This window comes from Centropristis striata, chromosome 17 (genome assembly GCF_030273125.1).
Source record: "Centropristis striata isolate RG_2023a ecotype Rhode Island chromosome 17, C.striata_1.0, whole genome shotgun sequence".
Classification (NCBI taxonomy): domain Eukaryota; kingdom Metazoa; phylum Chordata; class Actinopteri; order Perciformes; family Serranidae; genus Centropristis; species Centropristis striata.
Window position 1 is genome coordinate 5,056,372 of NC_081533.1, and position 21,722 is coordinate 5,078,093.

Consider the following 21,722-nt stretch of genomic DNA (forward strand, 5'->3'; position numbering starts at 1 on the left):
GAGATTTATGTTATGAGGCTCCCCAAATAACTTTGAGAATACCTGGACACCATTTATGGATTACAATGAAACCAAGCTTTAACCCTCCCACTTTCCTGTATGTATCTCCAAACCAAGCCTGCAATACGTGACCCAATACGTGACCCATTATAGCCCATCACGATGGGCTATAATGGGATTTTTAATGCAATTGTTAACAGATCTTTTAACATCTATGATGTAAATGTATATAATGTTTTCTGTGTCGCAGTCATATACTATCATAATTAATCCTGTTAATGTTTTATTTACTGTTTGTTTTGACATTTTTCCTCATTATGCTATTGTATCATAATTTGTTATCATTATGTGTTTGGCAGGAAACAAGTCATTCAATAAAAACTAAATTATTGGAATTCATTATTTCTCTCAAATCTAAAAATGATCGCAGAGATGGAAAATAAAGCAAGTAGTCAAAGGCACTGTTGTTTTAGAGTGGTGGGGAAAAAAATTCCAAATACTAATTTTGGTGTTAATTTGACTAAACTTTGTCTATTTGTGTCTGAAGATTTCTCCTTAATTTACCAATAGAAAAAAAAATAATATTAAAACCTCAGAAAACGTGTCTTAATGTTAATAATAAACTGGGGAATTTTCATGGTGATAACTATTAGTTATACATTTTTAGTCATCTGTAATATATGAAAACCTGAAAATGTATGGGGTTTTTACAATATATATCATATAAGGCCAGAAATCTCCACTTCAGTAGTACTTTCAAACATTCAAGTTTAATTCATTTTCATAAATTATACCACATAACAGTATATTAAGTAGTTAAAATGCGGACTACATTGTAGGTCAAACACTGCTTACATAAATGCATCAAAAATAATAATCCGAAATATATTTGGAATATATAAAACAATCTGAGTAGCATCATTCTGCATAACAAGTACTTTAACTATTAATACTTTAAGTCCATTTTGATGCTGATACTTTTGTACTTTAACTTGAGCAACAATTTGAATGTAGGACTTTTACTGTAGTGGAGTAATTCTGTAGTGTGGTATTAGTACTTTTACTGAAGTAAAGGATCTGAATACTTCTTCCATCACTGATTATAAACTGCACATGACAAAAATGACTGTAAACAGAAATCACTGTATTGAGCTACTGATGTTACTAATCATGAATTCTACATCTACAAAGTGAGACTCTTGAAACAAGTTCATTTTCATATCAGAATTTCTCGAGAATATCTCAAAAATATTTTCTTCATTCATATTTCCACAGTCTGATTATTACACCCCAACAAGCTTGAAGTTTCAGTTTGCAGCAACATTTAGCTGGTAAAATGACAGAATGATAAAACAAACAGGTTTCTATAATCACAATAAAAACAATGATGTAATGTGTATTCATGCTATTTAAATGAGAAACAGTCAAACAAAATTAGTAAAACTTTCTGTGATTAATGCATTAAATATAGCTACATGAGATCGATACTGTGAGTATTTCTGGGTTAAAGTGTTTCATTTGTTTTAAATGTGATACTATGAAAATCATACAACTATAAAGGCATTCTATTGTCAAACACATTGAAATGGGCAACAATAATTATAAAGCAAAGTCGATTCATAATTAAAATTATTTTACTCCTGATTACTATGATTTCCGGTTGTTGATTAGATTAGTTGTTTTTATTGTTCAGAAATTGTTATTTCTGAACGCATATGATACAACTAGAAAATTTCCCCTGGGGAAATTCTGAAAGGGCCACGGGGGCTACTGCCGGTGTGTGTACACTATGATGAGATTCTTCAGAGATTTCAAACTATGCCCTTTAACCTCAAAATGTGTGTGTGTGTGTGTGTGTGTGAGTGTGTGAAACGTGTATCTGGAGGAGTGTGCGCGATAACGCGCGCATTTGTGTGTGTGTGTGTGTGTAGCGAAAATCGCATAAAGTTACCTCTGTGTGTGTGTGCGCGCGTGTGTGTTTGAAACATGTGTATGCATGTGTGAGGAGTGTGCGCGCTTACGCGCATGTGTGTGTGTGTATCTGTAACTGTAATCACATCAAAGATCAAAGGCAATCAGATCAAAGCAATCAATAGAATTAACTGCCACCTTTTCCGGCACAGTGACAGCAGAGGTGGACAGACTGGAATTTCTGGCCTCGAACAGAAAGCATTTTTGGCAAAACCATAATACCTATCATTGATCCGACTTCACTTTGAGCGTCCTGAGTTCTTCCTGAACGTCTACATATGGGTTTTTTTTTCCAGAAAAATGAAAAAATAGCTTTGCTAGAGCGATCTAAAAAAACTGTTCCAACTCCCTTTTTCAGAAATCTTCCTACGTTTTTAATATGGGAGCCAATGAGGCTGTTGGTGAGTATTGGTGGTGCATCTGTGCGTCCTACACCCAAACTATAACTCTAACAGCTTTACCAGAGGATTGTGAGTGAGAAGACTAATTTTCCTACGTTTCTATGTATAAATTATTTCTGTAGAGTGGAATTTGCGGCCTGGAGCGCAGTTTTCAAATTGATTTTTTGACAGTTTTTTCTCTCCCTCTACACTCTGGCGATGATGTCACACTGTGACACGAACATTCCGTGCAATACACACCCATTATAATCTCAGAATTTCTCCAAAAATGATCATGGTCATTGAACAGGGACTGATAAAAAACTATATGACCTATCGAAACGTGGATTAATACACCGATACACAAGACTTGTGTCTACTGTTTTAAGTTTAAATGGTGAAATTATGCCGGAGAAGTAGACGTTTAAAAATCTCCAATTATTGTTCTTTTTCGCTCATTTTTTTTTTCGGCCGTCCCATTCATTACAATGCAAAATTTTGGGCAGTTTTTCGCGATTTACGTCGCAAAAAAAATCGTATTCTGTAGAGAAAAGTACTGGCACACAGATCCCGATCAAACCGCACGTTTTGATATATAATTTGTCCTGCAACTCTTCAAGTTGTAGGACTAGTAGCGGGACGAAATTGCGTCCGGAAGAGGAAGAAGAAAAAATACACAGTATAACAGTAGTGCAGCAGTGGTCCCTACAGCTACTGCTGTATGGGACCAGTGCTCTGTGAGATTGCCCCGTGGCCCTAATAACAGAAACCTCTCCTCCTCTTTAGAGGCAGAACAAGAAGGATTTTCATAAAAACAGGGCCTCACACAAAAATAATCCCCCAATCCTCTCAACTCTGAAAGATATTTACAAACCACAGATCATTTTGCTCTTAGATCCATTAATTTGAGTTGAGGTAAAATAAGATTATAACAAAGCAAAAAAAAAGGAACAAAAAAACCCGTTGTGTGTTTGTTCCAGAGTGCACTCTGTGAGCCCCTCGAAGAATTCTCATCTGGTGGAAAAATGTATTCAGAAATTAGTTTCTCTTGGCAAATGCATAATATAATAAAAACAGCAACTGAAAAATAGAAAACATTAAAATCTGATGAACAAAAATGGAACAAGGCAGTTAAAGTCTCATATTTAACAGTGTTGAATAAAACCTACGCATATAAATTAAACAGAACTAATATAATCATAACTTCATGAGAATAATAAGCAGAAATATTTTTAAAAGATATATTAAAAGGATAGTTCATCTTTTTTGAAGTGGGGTTGTATGAGGTATTGATCAACAGTCAATGAGATTATGTAATTTGCAATGCTCTGTTAATGTTACATTAGCATGATTTATATATCTATATATGTCTGTAATCCTACCTCTGTACCTGTGAACATATGCAGCCTGGGAGCTGGTGAAAAATAATTTAAAAATGATTGTTAATATAGAACAAAAAAAAAGATGAAAGATTATTATTGACAAAATGCAATAAAAGGGTTTTATCAAACATACCATTTTGTTTTTGGTGGGTTTTGAACCTGCATGATTCAACAAAAACAATTTCCATTTAATGTTTGATCTGTTTGTTGGTATATGTTTTGATTATAAACCATCTAAATGGCATAGATTAAGTAAAGTCCTCCATATTTTTGATCACTCTGATATCAGGTTGTAGATTAGATTAGTGGTTTGTATTTCTGAACTCATATGATACAATAACAGAAACCTCTCCTCCTCTTTAAAAGGTAGAACAAGAAGGATTTTCCTAAAAACAGTACCGAGGCTCACACAGTAATAATCCCTCAATCCTCTCAACTTTGAAAATGTATCTATAAACCACAGAAAATGTTGCTCTTAGTTTCATTAATTTAAGTTTGGGTAAGATAAGCTTACAACAACCAATAACCAAGCAACAACAAAAAATCATTGTGTATTTGTTCCAGAGTGCACTCTGTGAGCCTCTCGGAGAATTCTCATCTGGTGGAAAAATAAACCATAAATGAGTTTCTCTTGGCAAACATGTATAATAACAACAACTGAAAATGTCAAAAACAAGTTAAATCTACCAGACAATTAAAATATGTCATTGACTGAGCTGTAGCAAAACAAAAATGACTTAAATTTGTTAAAATGGAACAAGGCAGTTAAAGTCTCATATTTAACAGGGTTGAAGTTTGAAATCTGAACATTGTGCCTACACTTATAATTTAATCATAACTAATATAACCATATATATATATATATATATATATATATATATATATATATATATAATTTACATTAGCATGATTTATATATCTATATATGTCTGTAATCCTACCTCTGTACATGAGAAGATATGCAGTCCGGGAGCTGGTGAACAATAATTATGAGTTTAAAGTCATTGCTTATATAGAACAATAAAACAAAGGTGACAACACAACAAAAAACATTTCTGGATAAACAATCTACTATATCTCAGATTATTATTTATAAAATTAAATAAAATGGGTTTTATCAAACATACCTGTGTGGTGGTTCTCGAACCTGCATGGTTCAATAAAACAATGTTCAATTCCCATTTCCTATTTGATCTCTCTGTTGGTATCTTTTGAATGTGTAAAATCTAAATGCCATAGATTAAGTAAAGTCTTCATACCTCTCTGACTCGATCGTCATCAAACTCATACCAGGTTTGGTCCTCATCAGACAGGATGGTGGCTGTGTAATGTCCACCACTGAGACTGCCCATGTGATTCACCACCCCATACAGACTGTATGTCTCCTTCTGCAATGAAGAACAACAATCAACAACAATAAAGGACAAAGTCACACATACAATAAGATTTCAAGTAATTCCAATAGAACACCATAAATCACACATAAAAGTCACTTCCCCTTACCTTCGTCTTTAATGTGTGTGGTACATTCACAAAGCAGTCTGATTTGACATATGACATGGTGTTGTAGTCAATGTCAAATCTCTTGAGGAGTAAAGCCAAAATCTGAGGATCTTTCACCATCTCACATTCCTAAACAACACAAAAAACATCATTGAACACTATAATCACACTATATGTATGATCTCAGTATCATACAACATAGTTTCTAATGTCAAAACTCACTTTTGTTGCATCTGTTTTCTTTTGACATTCTTTGCAGTACACATTGTTTCCTTTCAAGTCTTCTTTCTGGAAAGTCCTTTGGAAGCTACTTTCCTGAGGAATAGAAATGTTGTAATTCATTCCTAATTAAATTAATATTTCACATCACATAAAATACTAAAAAGTTGGACTCTGAATTTTGGCTGCTTACCACGTCGTAGGTATTGTCTTGTGTGTCGTCCAGTGACAGTGGAAGAGTCCAAAATGGTTTTGTCTGTTCAATGATGCTGTGTTTTTTTGTTGTTGTGCATTTTGTTGTGCGTTTCAGCTCTCCTTGGAAAACCTTCAAATGGAAATATTACTTACAACACAGCTTTCTGATTTGTTAATCTGTAAATAATAATAATGTGGAAGTGGAAAGAGTTTTTGATAATAAGTTCCTTGGAGTGGTTATTGACCATAAGCTGTGCTGGAAGCCATATATCAACTTCTTAAAGAATAAAATAACAAAAACTATGGCAATTTTACATAAATGTAAAAATATCTTAACAACAAACTCATTAAAAATTTTGTATCAATCCCTAATAAAACCATATATAACTTATTGCATAGAAGTGTGGGGACACACATTTAAATCAATCACCAAACCAATTTTTCTACTTAAAAAAAAAGCAATGCGACATATAAACAAAGTCGATTATAAGCATCCAACCAATCAATTATTTATTAATTTAAATCTACTCAATTTCAAAGAACTAGTGAATTTCAAAACAGCACAGTTTATGTTCAAAATGAACAACAACATGCTGCCTGACTGTATTCAGAAAATGTTCTAAGACACAGCCATTAAAACTTCAGAGGGTTGAATATATTTATAAAGTTAAAATCCAGAACCAACACCAAATCACAATGCACCACGGTAACAGCTGTTAATTTATGGAACAAATTGGAGAAAGACTTAAATACATGCAATACCATTAACTAATTCAAAAAAGTACTTAAAAATAAGATGATTAATTTATATAAGTTGGAGTAATGAGTGGTGACACGTTCTATGTGACTACTATTTTTGTTTTGTTTTGTTCTGTATGTTTGATTGTCTTTTTTTTTTTTTTTTTATTATATATTTTTTTCTTATTATTATTCTTTTTTAAGGAAGAAAAGAGGAAGAAGGGAAAGGAGAAGAGGAAGGAAGGGAAAGGAAAGGAAAGTAAGAGGAGGGGGGGGAAATCAAGCAGCTTCTTTCTTTTGTCTCTTTTGTGACTGCTTATTTCTTTTATTAATAAATAACAGATTGTACATTTCTAATTTTTAAATTAACTTGAGTTGTAACAGGGTAGGCGTGATAAGTTATGCTTCAGCCTTTTCGGTCCAAATGTCTATTATCAAATTTTCTTTCTCTGTTTACTTATTGTTTATTTTGATCAATGTTTTTTCTGGTTTGTTACTTCTGTTTTAATGACATGTATTGACCAAAATAAACAGAAACAGAAATGGAAATAACATTATATATTTCATAAGTTCTCACCTCAGAGGCCTTTGGGCTGACTTTACGTAAAATCATCTCCAGGCATTCAGCTGCATCACGCTGCTCATTAACTGAAAAAGAAAATTTAATTTAATATATAAATTGAAGCATTTAAAATGCACCTTAGTTAACTTGTTATGAATATATTACTTTTTTATAAATGGTCTCTTGCTCTCTGAATGCTGTTTTGTATTTATCACAGTCCAGTTTACCATCTTTAATCTCCAGAAGCTTTGTGATGTTTCCTGTCCCACAAGTCTTTTCCTTCAGGCCTTCAAAGATTTTTCTCAGCTCACAATCAAAGATGTTTCTCAGCTCAAGATCTGCTTGTGATTCTGTATCCAACCTTCAGGGAGAGAGCAGTTTCTCAGTGATTAGTGACTGTTAACTGTCTGTCTAATAAGCTCTCTGAGTGTTGAGGTGTGAGTGTGTGTGAGTGTGTGGTGTATTAATCCACGTTTCGATAGGTCATATAGTTTTTTATCAATCCCTGTTCAGTGACCATGATCATTTTTGGAGAAATTCTGAGATTATAATGGGTGTGTATTGCACGGAATGTTCGTGTCACAGTGTGTGACGTCATCGCCAGAGTGTAGAGGGAGAGAAAAAATTGTCAAAAAATAAATTTGAAAACTGCGCTCCAGGCCGCAAATTCCACTCTACAGAAATAATTTATACATAGAAACGTAGGAAAATTTGTCTTCTCACTCACAATCCTCTGTCAGAGTTATAGTTTGGGCGTAGGACGCACAGATGTGCCACCAACACGCACCAACAGCCTCATTGGCTCACATATTAAAAACGCAGGAAGATTTCTGAAAAAGGGAGATTTAACAGTGTTTTTAGATCGCTCTCATAAGCTATTTTTTAAATTTTCTTTAAAAAAAATAATATGTAGGCGTTCAGGAAGAACTCAGGACGCTCAAAGTGAAGTCGGATCAATGATAGGTATTATGGTTTTGCCAAAAATGCTTTCTGTTCGAGGCCAGAAATTCCAGTCTGTCTACCTCTGCTGTCACTGAGCCAGAAAAGGTGGCAGTTAATTCTGTTGATTGCTTTGATCTGATTGCCTTTGATCTTTGATGTGATTACAGTTACAGATACACACACACACACACACACACACACATGCGTGTAAGCGCGCACACTCCTCGCACATGCATACACATGCTTCAAACACGCACGCACACACGCACACACACACACACACACACACACACACACAGGTAACTTTATGCGATTTTCGCTACACACACACAAATGCGCGCGTAAGCGCGCACACTCCTCCAGATATACGTTTAACACACTCACTCACACACACACACACACACACAAACACACACACACACACACACACACATTTTGAGGTTAAAGGGCATAGTTTGAAATCTCTGAAGAATCTCATCATAGTGTACACACACCGGCAGTAGCCCCCGTGGCCCTTTCAGAATTTCCCCAGGGGAAATTTTCTAGTTGTAAATGCTCTTGTACTTTTATTTCTGCAGATGAAAGCAGCCGTTTCAAACCTGCTGTGGAACTCTGGTGTCATGTAGAGAACCTGCAGGATACTGTTGAGGTAACATGTAGATCCCTGATTATAGAGACCATGATGACTGTCTTAGAGGAAAGAAAACACAATGTCATCACACCATCTCCATTCATCATTTATAGTTCTTTAGTTGGTAACCCATCTTGTAGAAAATAACCTTTATATTTCACTGCATCTTTATATGACTCATCAAAGTGATTACTGACTCTGTCCATATTGTATTGACAGTAGGTCACATCATGACATGGGTAAACATGTTATACTTTCACACATAGGTCTCAAAATGTGTTGTTACTGTTTGTTGAAGCAAAATCAATATCTAACACCATACTCTGATTTCATTAGTGTGCTTGGCCTTCACTCAGAGTTTCTCCCGACCCGTTACTTCTCAGAGAATAGAGTAATACTTACTTGGTTGCCCCATAAATCCTGTCCTTTGAACAGCAGATGCAGTGTCTGATAATCAACAAAAATGAAATCAGATTTATTGGCCAAGTATGCATACACAGACATGGAATTTGGTGGAGTTCTAGAGTTGAGAAAAAGTAGTGCACAAATGAAACAGGTGTAGCCGTTTGTTTGTGGACCATTTGAAGCATAGAGTTCAGCGTTACACTTTTTCGCCATCTTTCTTTTCATCTGTGGCCATCTTGGTTTCGGAAACTGGAAGCAGACCATATTTGGTCTATGGAGGAACGAGAGGGATCTAATTACTGACTACACGCTTCTCACCTGACCGAGTGAAGTCGCTGCTAATTCATGTTAGCATTAACTGGAGCATTATGAGAAAACTTCTCACTTCATTTATTACCTCAGATTTTTTTAGGACAACACTATAGTCTCAATCACTAGTAAAAAACTTCTTCAAGACAATTTGATGTTAATAGTGTAAATGATGGTCCCATTTAGAAGAAAACAGAAGATAAAGAATCATATGATTTGGGGTGGGGCTACCTTTGATTGACAGGTCACTAACAAGGCGAGCCGTCATCAGGAGAGAAGCAGAACAATGCGTTTCCACGGCAACGTGTCAATAAAGTCATATATAACGTTATATAGATATAAAAAAAAGGACGTCTCATAACTTTGACCCTATTTTGACTTAATGACAGTTTATTTGAACGTTTTGTTCATTAAATGTCTTATTCAGCGTTTGGTTGGACTAACAGACACTCCAAGGAGTCACTGCTCAGTTTTCATTTCATTTCATCGTCATTCGTTTCTCCGTAGTCAAGCCAGCCGTCTCCAATATAATGTAGTGCGCCCGTATTGTGATATTTACGGTAAATACACTGAAACTGCTCCAAGCAAGCTGACATGGAGGATAAACACTTTACTGTCATTCTTTATCACCTTTATTCAGTATAAACTCTTACCAGCAGAGAGGAGATGAAGTATTAACGTTACATCAACACAACCATGTGAAATAATCAAATTGCGTGGTGCCGAAAATTTATTTTTTGTGTCCACGTGCGGTTTTCAGTTTTTACAATAAAGTATTACACAACCAGGCCCAAATATCAGATAAATATGGAAATAAGATTAATTGCATGATATTCACCGAAAAGTTCACTTTAATTTTTTAAACGCCTTTAGATATAGACTGTACAGTAAAATATTACATTATATTAAAATTAATTAAAATTAAACTGTCTGTTTCCAGTCACTAATTTCACTGCAGGTTCATTCTACGGGACTTCAGGTATATTATCACAAAATTACAGCACTTTTCCCTGTGGAAATCCACTTACAGGCATGTGTAGGGCTTACCTGAGGTGGTCAGCCAAAAATAATTATGTGATGGTGTTATTTAATAGACCTATGAAATAACAAAACAAATTTTGCCTTCAAAATAAAAATAAATTACATGTCAATGTATCCACATCACAGCACTGAGCTCCTATGTCAGAACAAACAACATCCCTCTTCTTGCCAATAGCATTTTGCAGCCTGTGCATACAAATGATAATGCAGAGACCAAAACTCTGAAGAAATTAACAAAAACGACAACACACAAAAAGCTATAACACCACGGCCGGTGCATCAAGTAACCACCATGCTACTTCTAATGAAATAAACAGCAGAATAAAACACCCTCAGTTCCACAGCGGCTGAAGCCACACACACATTCACGTCTTTGAACAACCTGAAGTGCACACTGCATACACAGGCACACTCTTTGTAGCCTAGGTAAAAATTACCTCTTTCTTCTTCTTTTTTTGTACATTAAATGTAAAGTTTAACTTTTAAAAAATGATATATGATTAGCTTTTTTATATTTGTACATAGGTCTATACAAATAGGTTGTTTTTTTGTTGTTGTTTTTTTACAGCGGAGAGTTTGTTTGTGTACTTACCAAAATGAGCACTGAGCAGAGCGATGTCCTCCTTAATCCAATCCGAACTCGTTCAGTATCAGAACTTTAACCAGTCGACTAAAGCTGAACTGAGCTCCTTAAAGCTTTCAAACATTTAGAGATGAATGAAGCTCTGGTTTCAACTGTGAAAGTGGCTGCGGGCAGATACTCCAAAAACAAAACAATACCTCTTGTGTCTTTTCCTCTTTTCTTCTCCCTGACCTTGATGAAAACCGCCGCGACATTAAGGAAATATGCGAAAAAGAGATTAAAGTAAAGACAAGATAAGTGCTAAAGCAATCCGACTGCACTCACACTGCGCTGAGACATAATGAGGCGGAGACGGATGTTAGTAGTTTGTGTGAAATGGGCTGTGCCTCGCAAATTAAACGTAAATATACGTAATTAATGCGATCACTGTTTATACATTCTGTTTGTGTATGTCAACAAGCATAATGTATTCAAATAAATCGATAAGAAATGTTAATTTTGTAAAATTGAAGAGGAAACAGACTCTGTTTTATGACTGTGAATATGCCAGAGTCAGTCTGAAAACATTCACAGCACGTTTGTTTTGGAAAAGAAAAGGAGAGGAATCTGGTCATACTTCATATTTGTTCCATCACTAAGCAGGACATTGTTTTGTTCTTCTTTTCTTTCCAATCACTTAGTGAACATTTAAACACTCCCTTGTTCTGGTTTATTTTTATACTGACAGAATGTAGTCAAAGTGTAGGGACTCTAAGTTGAACAATTATAATATTTATTAACAGGCAGAAGGAATAAACAGAGATAAACCAACTAAGTAGCACAGAAAAAGGAAGCAGCTAAATCTTCAGGGTCTCCAAGGCCAAAATAAGAAACAAAAGTCAATCACTATCTGGAAAATAAGATTCAGCTACCAAACAAAACAGACAATGCTAAGCTCCCTATAACAAAAAAAAACCAGGAGAAAACAGGTTAACTAAAATGGCAGATGACCCCTACCAGGCTTCCAGACACTCTAAACAAACAAGTTGACTCAGCTGAGACACAAAAACACAGAGCAAGCTACAACACAAACTATATGCAGTCAACCAGAACAGGTCAGTGGCAAGAGAGAGGGAAGATCACTGGCTCTGGAGGTAGATAACAGCTCCCCTGAAGAGCAGATCACACTCAGGTGAACCAGGTATGCAGAGAGGGGCGTGGCAGGACCAGACCAGGAACACACAGAACACGCCTCTCCTCACTGTGGCGGCGATACAATTCGTAATATAAAGTTATTTTGCGTTGTGTTGTCGTTGCTGTCTAAACCTCGACCACCTCTCTGTCCTCCGAAACATGCGCGCGCACTCACACTTACACGCGTGCCCACCTGTCTGTATCAGTCTCTATCAATCTCTATCTCTATCAATATCAGCCTCTCCGGGCCGTCACAGGTGGGTCACAGGTAATTACTTGGGTATTGATATAGATTCCTTATTCTATATCACGGTGCCTCCTGACTGAAAAATGTTATGTGAAGTTTCTCACATTTAGCTCTCAAAGTGCACAAGATGTATGCATTACTTAAAAAGGTACAAACATTTCTCCCGGGGAGGCATTCCTGGACCCAGATGGTTATTTTCTGACAGTTCACACCGCTGACATGATGATAAGATTATACGCTACTTCATTGTAAAGAAAGAAAGATAAGAGGGAAAAGATACTTACCGACAGCTGGCCTTTTTTATTACAGGCAATGTTAAGGTAGTCCAGTTTTACTTTTATCAGGCCTATTTTCATTCAAATGATTAAAATAGTTTCAGGTTAGAAAATTACCTTTCAATTTTCCTTAGGTCACTGGCATTGTAAATTAAAGTGAATAATTTCTATAATATTTTTTCATTTTTATTGGAATTTTAAAGCACAAATATTAAAATAGCTTCATAACAAGAATCTGATGATCCTCTTTAAGTCTTTTAAGTGGCTTACACGTTAATTCGTTTATTTATTTATTTGTAAGTTTACAAGGCTTGTGGTGAGGCTTGTCATCTGTCATGGGAGGGGTTATGAATGGGAGTCATGTTTGCTGCTGTATATGTTCTTATATGTTTCTCTGTGATATATGTGGGAAGAGGAGTTATCTGTTATATGTTGTATATGTGGGAAGAGGAGGCATTTGGTATCTGTGTGCTACAGTGTTGCCACACTGTGCTCTGCCCTTTTCTATTAAATGTATGCTGTCCTGAGAAAAACCTGACTGTGTGAGAACAATTATCCCTTTGCGGACAATAAAGAACCTAACTAACTAACTAACAAAACTGCTTGTGGCCCATAGCATACACAGTGAAAAAAGAAAGAAAGAAGAATAAAGAAAAGAAAGAGAAAGAAAAAAATAGAGAAATGTACTCTATTATTATTTTTACATTGTTTCTGAGCAAATGTTTTGTACTTGTTGTTTCTTCCAATAACTGAACATGTGAACATTTACCACTCCCTTGTTCAGGTTTATTTTTATACTGACAGAATGTAGTCTAACAGGATTGAGGAATCAGAGCTGCTCTTGCTGATCAAAACATTTTCAATCTTTTGTTGAAGATTTTCCACTCAAAGCAGTCTGTAACAATATCCTTCGCTCCTACAGCCATCAGGCTGTCTCATTCTAACAAAGCTAACAGACTCACTGAATTTCCCCTCGGGGATAAATAAAGTCATTTTGAATTTGTATTGTGTTTTTTATTTGACAGATATCTGAAGTAGTGCTATTTTGTTAAGATTTTGCGAAATTGCTTCATTTTTTTTCTTTTTTCTTTCTGTAGGAAGGAGGCCAATAGCAGCTTTGGTTGGAATAGTTTTATTTCATCCTGTTAAACCAGCAATCATATGACTTAAAGTTATTTAGGTATATTGATAAAGTACACAGAGTGGATCCACAATAACAGCATTTAAATTCAATGTTTTATGATTTTAAACAAGTAACGTATTTTGGTCGCATTGTGGCAGAGTAGTTAAGAGTCTCTGTGATGTTTCTTTCTCCGTCTTCATCTCATCAGACTCCTCCGGGCAGCAGCAACACAATGTGGATGGTAGAAAAGTGTTCGATCCCGTAGGAGACCAGCAGCTCTGACTCCTGCAGCTGATCGGTTCCGAAGACCATTCGGATGCTCTTGGGCCATTCTGTACAGAAAAAGACTTCACTCAGGACTTCACACAGGTGATAGCACGAGCCCATTATCACTACTGTGCTCAAATTGTCGCTCTATCGAATAAACTAAACTAAAATACGTTTACACTCATTGCCTAGCCTACTGCACTCTCTGTAGCTTTGAAAGCTTTTAAAATATATTATCAGGCTGTTATTAGCTTAAATAGTAATGCAGTCTATCCATTAACAGATTGACGACTGTCCGTGAATTATGATCTACATGTCAATGTATACATAATTACAGTAGCCTATAGTTGGTTTTATTTTATTAAAGATAAAAAATAAATATGTAGGCACACACATTAACAAGAGAAGAAATACTAAACGTACCTATGTTTAGTTGTGCAGTAATTTTCTCCTTTAGTCGCTCCACAGTGAAACGCTTCATCTCCTCCTCAGTGTCGCACAGATCAACGATCATATTTTCTCCTTTGGGTCCAACTACGTTCAGCTGAAATTTCATTATTCTCAGTGAGGACTGGATGAGGAGTTTGTTTAATGTGGTTCAGGTGCAAACCATCCCGATGCAAAAGAAGCGAAAGCTAAAATACAGGGTGTTTATTTCTCATTTTAACTTGATGCGTCATCTGTCACATGACCGCTGATGATCCTTTGATAAAACCTCTGACTCCTCTTCAGTCTTTGTTGTTGGAGAATACACGGAGTCAAGATGGGCTCCTTTTTTTCAACGGAGCAAAATACTGAGTCAGAACCTTTGAGGAATTCACCAAATGAACAGAATACAAACCTGAGCAACACTTTGGAAACTCAAGAGGAGAACAGCGGTTCTCAAAATCTGACCAACAATTTGGAAACTGAACAACCGACCTCCTGGGAAATTGAAGAGCTGACCAACGCTTTGGCACTTGAAGCTGTGATGCGTAGACGCAGGACCAGAGCTTTAAATGAATATATGAGGACCAGAGCTTTAATTGAACAGCTGATGAGGGATTCTCAACAGCAGCGCAACAATGTGACACCTGAGCAGAGGGTTAGTGATGCTGGACAACAGAGCAACAATGCAGCAACAGGAGAGGAGAAGCGTTATGACCCCGAAGACACCACACTGGTTTTTGTTGATGGAGAAGATGACATGGATTGTAAGTACCTTACAGTAGTTTTTTTGTTTTTTTTAAACTTATCAGGATTATCTTAAAGAATATTATTACCTCATTCTGAGCAATTAATGATACACTGATGATATGATCATTTCCGGTAAATTTCTAGAAAACCTTACAATGGAGAATTTTGGAAATATTCAAAATTTAAAAATCAGAATGATTTTTTGAACAGATATATTTGTGAGGAGAACACTATCAAGTTTTAATTATTTTCTTGTACAATCAATTCTTTCATTGAACAACAAAAAACATGAATGTTGAGCTGAATATTACTCCTCCCGATGACCCCACCCATTCAAAAAAGTATGTAGGGGGCGTGGCAAATGCATTTTTGTAAATGCAGGGTTTATTCACATACATTCCTGTTAATTCCCATGGAAAGTTTCCAACTTTGAGTATTCCCGGAATTTTGCAACCCTAATCTAGTAACACTCGTTTGTGTGTGTCTCATAGTTTTGGACGATGACTTTAAGTCTCTCAGAGCCAAGATGTCCTGCGGTCACACTGTCACTCCAATGTCTCTCACCAACTGGTGTAAGTGGCTGCTGGACCAGGTAAGGTATCAGTGAAAATTTCATAAATAAATAGTTAGTAAAAAAACAACAACCAATATCTAAAAAGTGACTACGTTATTCTTTAACTAGAAAATTTCCTCTGGGGAAATTCTGAAAGGGCCACGGGGGCTACTGCCGGTGTGTGTACACTATGATGAGATTCTTCAGAGATTTCAAACTATGCCCTTTAACCTCAAAATGTGTGTGTGTGTGTGTGTGTGTGTGTGTGTGTGTTGGTCTGTGTGTTTGTGTGTGTGTGTGTGTGTGTGTTTGAAGCATGTGTGAGGAGTGTGCGTGCTTACGCACGTGTGTGTGTGTATCTGTAACTGTAATCACATCAAAGATCAAAGGCAATCAGATCAAAGCAATCAACAGAATTAACTGACACCTGTTAATGAAAGAGTGACAGCAGCCAGAGGTAGACAGGCTGGAATTTCTGGCCTTGAACAGAAAGCATTTTTGGCAAAACCATAATACCTATCATTGATCCGACTTCACTTTGAGCGTCCTGAGTTCTTCCTGAACGTCTACATATGGGTTTTTTTTAAGAAAAATGAAAAAATAGCTTTGCTAGAGCGATCTAAAAAAACTGTTTCATCTCCCTTCTTTTAGAAATCTCCCTGCGTTCTTAATATGGGAACCAATGAGGCTGTTGGTGCGTGTTGGTGGTGCATCTGTGCGTCCTACGCCCAAACTATAACTCTGACAGCTTTACCAGAGGATTGTAGTGGAGCGGCTAAGTGATATAATCTTTCAGTTTATGATACAAGCGTGAAAATTGGCATGAACACTCTCCATGGGTCATTTGACAAGAAAATTGTCCGAGACATTTAAAATTTTAAGATGGCGGCCATTTTTCAAGATGGCGGCCATCTTGAAATGCATGGAGCAGTTAAGTGATATAATGGTTTATTTGGTGATACAAGCATACAAATTGGCATGAGCAGTCTCTGTTGGTCACTTGACAATAACCCACCCACAGTTACTTGAAATTCCAAGATGGCGGCCATTTTTCAAGATGGCCGACACCTTAGTGGAGCAATTGAATGATATAATGGTTTATTTGGTGATACAAGCATAAAAATTGGCATGAGCAGTCTCCATGGGTCACTTAACAAGAAAATTGTTAATCGTTCATTTGAAATTGTAAGATGACGTCCATTTTTCAAGATGGCCGACACCTTAGTGGCGCAATTCAATTATATAATGATTTAGTTGGTGATACAAGCATAAAAATTGGCATGAGCAAAATCTGTGGGTCACTTCACTAAGCCACCCACAGTTACTTGAAATTCCAAGATGGCGGCCATTTTTCAAGATGGCCGACACCTTAGTGGAGCAGTTGAATGATATAATGGTTTATTTGGTGATACAAGCATAAAAATTGGCATGAGCAGTATCTGTAGGTCACTTGACAATAAGCAACGCACAGTTACTTGAAATTCCAAGATACTGGCTATTTTTCAAGATGGCCGACACCTTTGTGGAGCAGTTAAGTGATACAATGGTTTATTGGGTGATATACGCATAAAAACTGGCATGAGCAGTATCTGTGGGTCACTTGACAATAAGCCAGCCACAGCTACTTGAAATTTCAAGGCGGAATTTTTTTTTTTCAGGATGACTGCCGCCTGCCATGTGGACCTTTAAATTATGAATTTTCTCATAGAAATGTATTGGGTTCCTCAAGAGAGGTTGTTTGACTGTGCTTTGTCTGACTCCTTGCCCACGACCTGTCCAGTTTGGTAAAACCAGACAGGAGTTCCCTCCCACCGGCGTAGCTCTCCGGGTTCACCGAGGTACACAGGCTCCCTTACCATGAGGGCTTTTTTAAATACTTTTTTAAATTACTTTTTTTATAACTAGCCATTACTACTGCCATTAAACATGTCAAATAAATACTAAGGGGTGGGGAAACACAGTTGTGGTGCTGAACGGACAGTGCTCCAAAATAATAATTGAGCAATGGTTAATACTGAATGGCAATAATGACAGATCCAGAGGCAACAGCAGCTCTGGCTGCCACGGAACCATGACAAACAGTATCTGAAACTATACTAGGGAACTAAACTGAAAATGTGAAAGCAATGTTACAAAGTAAAAACTGAACATGTCACAGTAATAGGCTGGTGACAAAATAGAACATAATGCGCCGATGTGGCGAGGGGAAGCCGAGCCATAGGCCTACACTTGAAAACACAAAGGACAACAAGGAATAACACTGGCAAAAGAAACAAGCAAATAAGTTCTAGCAGGGGCAACTGAGTCCATATCTGTAGCACTTACACTTTCCAGTACAAGCCTTGGTGCACCCACATTTTGTCAACTCCCAACAACTCTCCGCAATAGGTGGAAGTGGAGTCCAGAAGACTTTCCACTCCTTGTCCTGTTTACCCATCCCCAGTCGGACGGGCTCGGCATTTGTGGGTGTCTCTTCAATGCCTGTCCCCACACATATCCAGCCTCATAAGACGTCTGGGATCTTCTTGACCTCTTAATATGGATATCTTTGGTATCTTTAGTGTCTTTAGCAGCAGTAGATGTTTTGTGCCCTTTCCAGCTGTGTGTTGTTGAACATAAGTTTACAGCTTGAATGATATTTTGCTCTGTTTCTTGTCAATGAGCTTTCTATGCCATCACCTTCATCTAGTCGGGTTGGACTACGTAAGATAGGCAGAGCATTTATTTTATGAAATAATGGAACATTTCTTGCAATGGTATCATAACCAATATGATCTTGGTGTCCTGCTGTTTGTTTTCTCAACTGTTATGATGGATTCTGCAATGTCTGCAGCAAATTCAAAGGCAGAGGCCGAGGGTTTATCCTTTTACCACCTTTTAATAAGCACTTTGATGTATGGGATACAACTAAGTTCATGCCTTGACCCTACACTTAGTCCAATCGTTCATCCAATGCCATTTTTACCCTGTACGATCTGTACACCACCCGGTTAACTAAAACTACTCAGAGAGTTGTCGTCTCTTCTTTGACTAACTTTACAATTGGCTGACATTGAACCCCACTCTGAGTTTAACAGCAGTCATATATCACCAGTGTGCCCTGGTAGTGCAGATACTCACTCTTGTCTAATCTGTCTATGATCAACAAATCAACACAACTGTATTATGATGTGTTAAAACTTGTTTTCCAGAATAATCTAAAACTAATACATTTCTATGAGAAAATTGATCTTTTGAGGATCCAGGGGGTGGCCATCTTGAAAATAGAAATTTCAAGTGGCTGGGAGTGTTTTTTTGTCAACCCAAGTAACTGTGGGTGGCTTATTGTCAAGTGACCAACAGAGACTGCTCATGCCAATTTTTATGCTTGTATCACCAAATAAACCATTATATCACTTAACTGCTCCACTTAGGTGTCGGCCATCTTGAAAAATGGCCGCCATCTTAATTCTCGCCATTCTCTGACAATTTTCTTGTTAAGTGACCCATGGAGAGTGTTCATGCCAATTTTCACGCTTGTATCATAAACTGAAAGATTCTGGCAAAAATTAGCACTTAGCCGCTCCACTATTGTGAGCGAGAAGACTAATTTTCCTACGTTTCTATGTATAAACTATTTCTGTAGAGTGGAATTTGCGGCCTGGAGCGCAGTTTTCAAATTTATTTTTTGACAGTTTTTTCTCTCCCTCTACACTCTGAGCGATGACATCACACACTGTGACACGAACATTCCGTGCAATACACACCCATTATAATCTCAGAATTTCTCCAAAAATGATCATGGTCATTGAACAGGGATTGATAAAAAACTATATGACCTATCGAAACGCAAATTAATACACCGATACACAAGACTTGTGTCTACTATTTGAAGTTTAAATGGAGTCTCTAGGTGAAATTATGCCGGAGAAGTAGACGTTTAAAAATCTCCAATTATTGTTCTTTTTTGCGCTAATTTTTTTCCGAGAAAAGTGAGAAAAGTAATAGCACACCGATCCCGATTTGATATATAATTTGTCCTGCAACTCTTTAAGTTGTAGGACTAGTAGTGGGACGAAATTGCGTCCGGAAGAGGAAGAAGAAAAAATCCACAGTATAACAGTAGTGGTGCGATTGCCCCGTGGCCCTAAATATAAATAAATAAAAAATATATATTAAAGGGATAGTTCAGTATAACAGTAGTGCTCGGTGCGATTGCCCCGAGGCCCTAATCAACATGAACAGAAAGTTAGACTTTTTTTCTTTTCTATCCCAAAGGATAAGGGCAGATTTGTGTGTGGTCACTGTAAAGCTGAGTGGCCGTATGAGGAGGTTCGTAAAATGGCTCTTCTGACCCCTGAAGAAAAGGCGTACTTTGAAAAGAAAATGTTCCAATTTTCCAAGAATAACTTGGATGTCAAATCAGTAAGTATTACACGATTGATAAGCTGTTGTCTGTACATTGTTGCTGTAAATAAAATTTAAAAATATCTTTTTTTTAACCAACTTCCCTTCACAGTGTCCTGGATGCGAGTCTTATGTGATGAGAGCCGACCCGAATAATCTACAGGTCGACTGCATATCGTGCATGATAGAAAAACATAAGGCCTTTACATTCTGTTGGCGGTGTTTGAATGAATGGAAAGATCCAGCAGCAAGTTCTGACCACTGTGGAAATAAGGGGTGCCAAAACCCGCTGGAAATACTGAGAACCTGCCCTGATATCACCTTTGATGATGTGAGGGGGGTCACTGGCTGTCCCTCCACCCGAGCCTGTCCCACCTGTGGTTTGCTGGTGGAGCATAACGGAACTAAATGTAAAAACGTCACATGTCCTCAATGTAAAGTGGAGTTCTGTTTAGTGTGTCTGAAGCTCACTGAAGAGTGTGAGAAGGTGGACGAATATTCATATTTTGAACCTTGCTCCACTGGTGTAGCACCAAGACAGACCTCCATACCTGTATGGAACAGGAAGTAGGCTGGATGCACTAACTTCTGTTGATTTAACACTCTGCTCTTTAAAAAAAAAAAAAAAAACGCACCTTTACTGCATTTTTATATATTTACTGTGTTTGAAGATATTTCACAGACCCATTAATATTGACTGTTTAATTTTATCAAAGATTTAGCCTCTGTAACCACATTATGCCATATTTCTTTCTAAATTATTTATAATACCTATACTACGACTATTAATGATCCTTTTAAAGAGATGTACAGACCACTCCAATAATGATTAAACAGTAGACAGTGGAGCAGATGAGCTTGACATGAAACTTTCTGGGTGAACTGTGTGTAGCAAACTTCTTCTTTCTTTGTCTTGTAACATTATATCATCATACAACAATGATACTCAGCTATATACCAACTTTGAGCCTAAAACATGATTTCTCTGTACAAATTTTAAAATATGCACAAATATCCATTCATTTTACTACATATTTTGCAGTGCAATTGTTAACAGATATTTTAACATCTATAATGTAAATTCATATGTTTTCTGTGTCACAGTCATTATATACTATCATAATTAATCCTGTTCATGTTTTATTTACTGTTTGTTTTGACATTTTTCCTCATTATGCTATTATGTCATCATTTGTTATCATTATGTGTGGGGCAGGAAGCAAGTCAGTCAATAAAAAATTAAATTATTGGAATTCATTATTTCTCTTTTACATTAAAATAATCACAGAGACAGAAAATAAAACAAGCAATCAAAGCAGTTGATGTTTTAGACTGGTGGAAAAAAAATACACATTTTGGTATTTATTTGATTAAACTCACTCAATTTGTGTCTGAAGAAAATTAAGATAAATAACATATTTAAACATAAAACTTCAGAAAACTTGTGTTAATGTTAGTAATTAACTGGGGAAGTTCCATGGTGATACCGATTAGTTAGATTAGATAATTGTTCCCTATTCACCTGTAATATTTGAAAACCTGAAAATGTATGGGGGTTTACAATATATATCTTATAAGGCCATAAATCTCCACTTCAGTCGCACTTTCAAACTTTCAGGTTTAATTCCTTTTTGTATTCTGAAGGTTAAGCAGAGGGGTTT

At 36.7% G+C, this 21,722-nt stretch overlaps 1 protein-coding gene and 1 long non-coding RNA gene across 2 annotated transcripts; one reads left to right on the top strand and one right to left on the bottom strand.

Moving 5' to 3' along the window:
• Nucleotides 1-5,259: 5,259 nt before the first annotated feature.
• LOC131989910 (uncharacterized) lies at nt 5,260-5,774 on the bottom strand. The gene is made up of 3 exons (XR_009396004.1): nt 5,649-5,774; nt 5,459-5,551; nt 5,260-5,365 (listed from the first exon to the last, which is right to left on the bottom strand). It is a non-coding gene; the product is annotated as an uncharacterized LOC131989910 (long non-coding RNA).
• An 8,935-nt stretch (nt 5,775-14,709) lies between these two features.
• On the top strand, nt 14,710-21,284 carry LOC131990132 (uncharacterized). Its single transcript, XM_059355531.1, has 4 exons — nt 14,710-15,139; nt 15,614-15,714; nt 19,933-20,079; nt 20,174-21,284. The coding sequence occupies exons 1-4, from the start codon at nt 14,710-14,712 to the stop codon at nt 20,630-20,632; spliced, it is 1,137 nt and encodes a 378-aa protein (XP_059211514.1). The 3' UTR covers nt 20,633-21,284.
• Nucleotides 21,285-21,722: the final 438 nt, after the last annotated feature.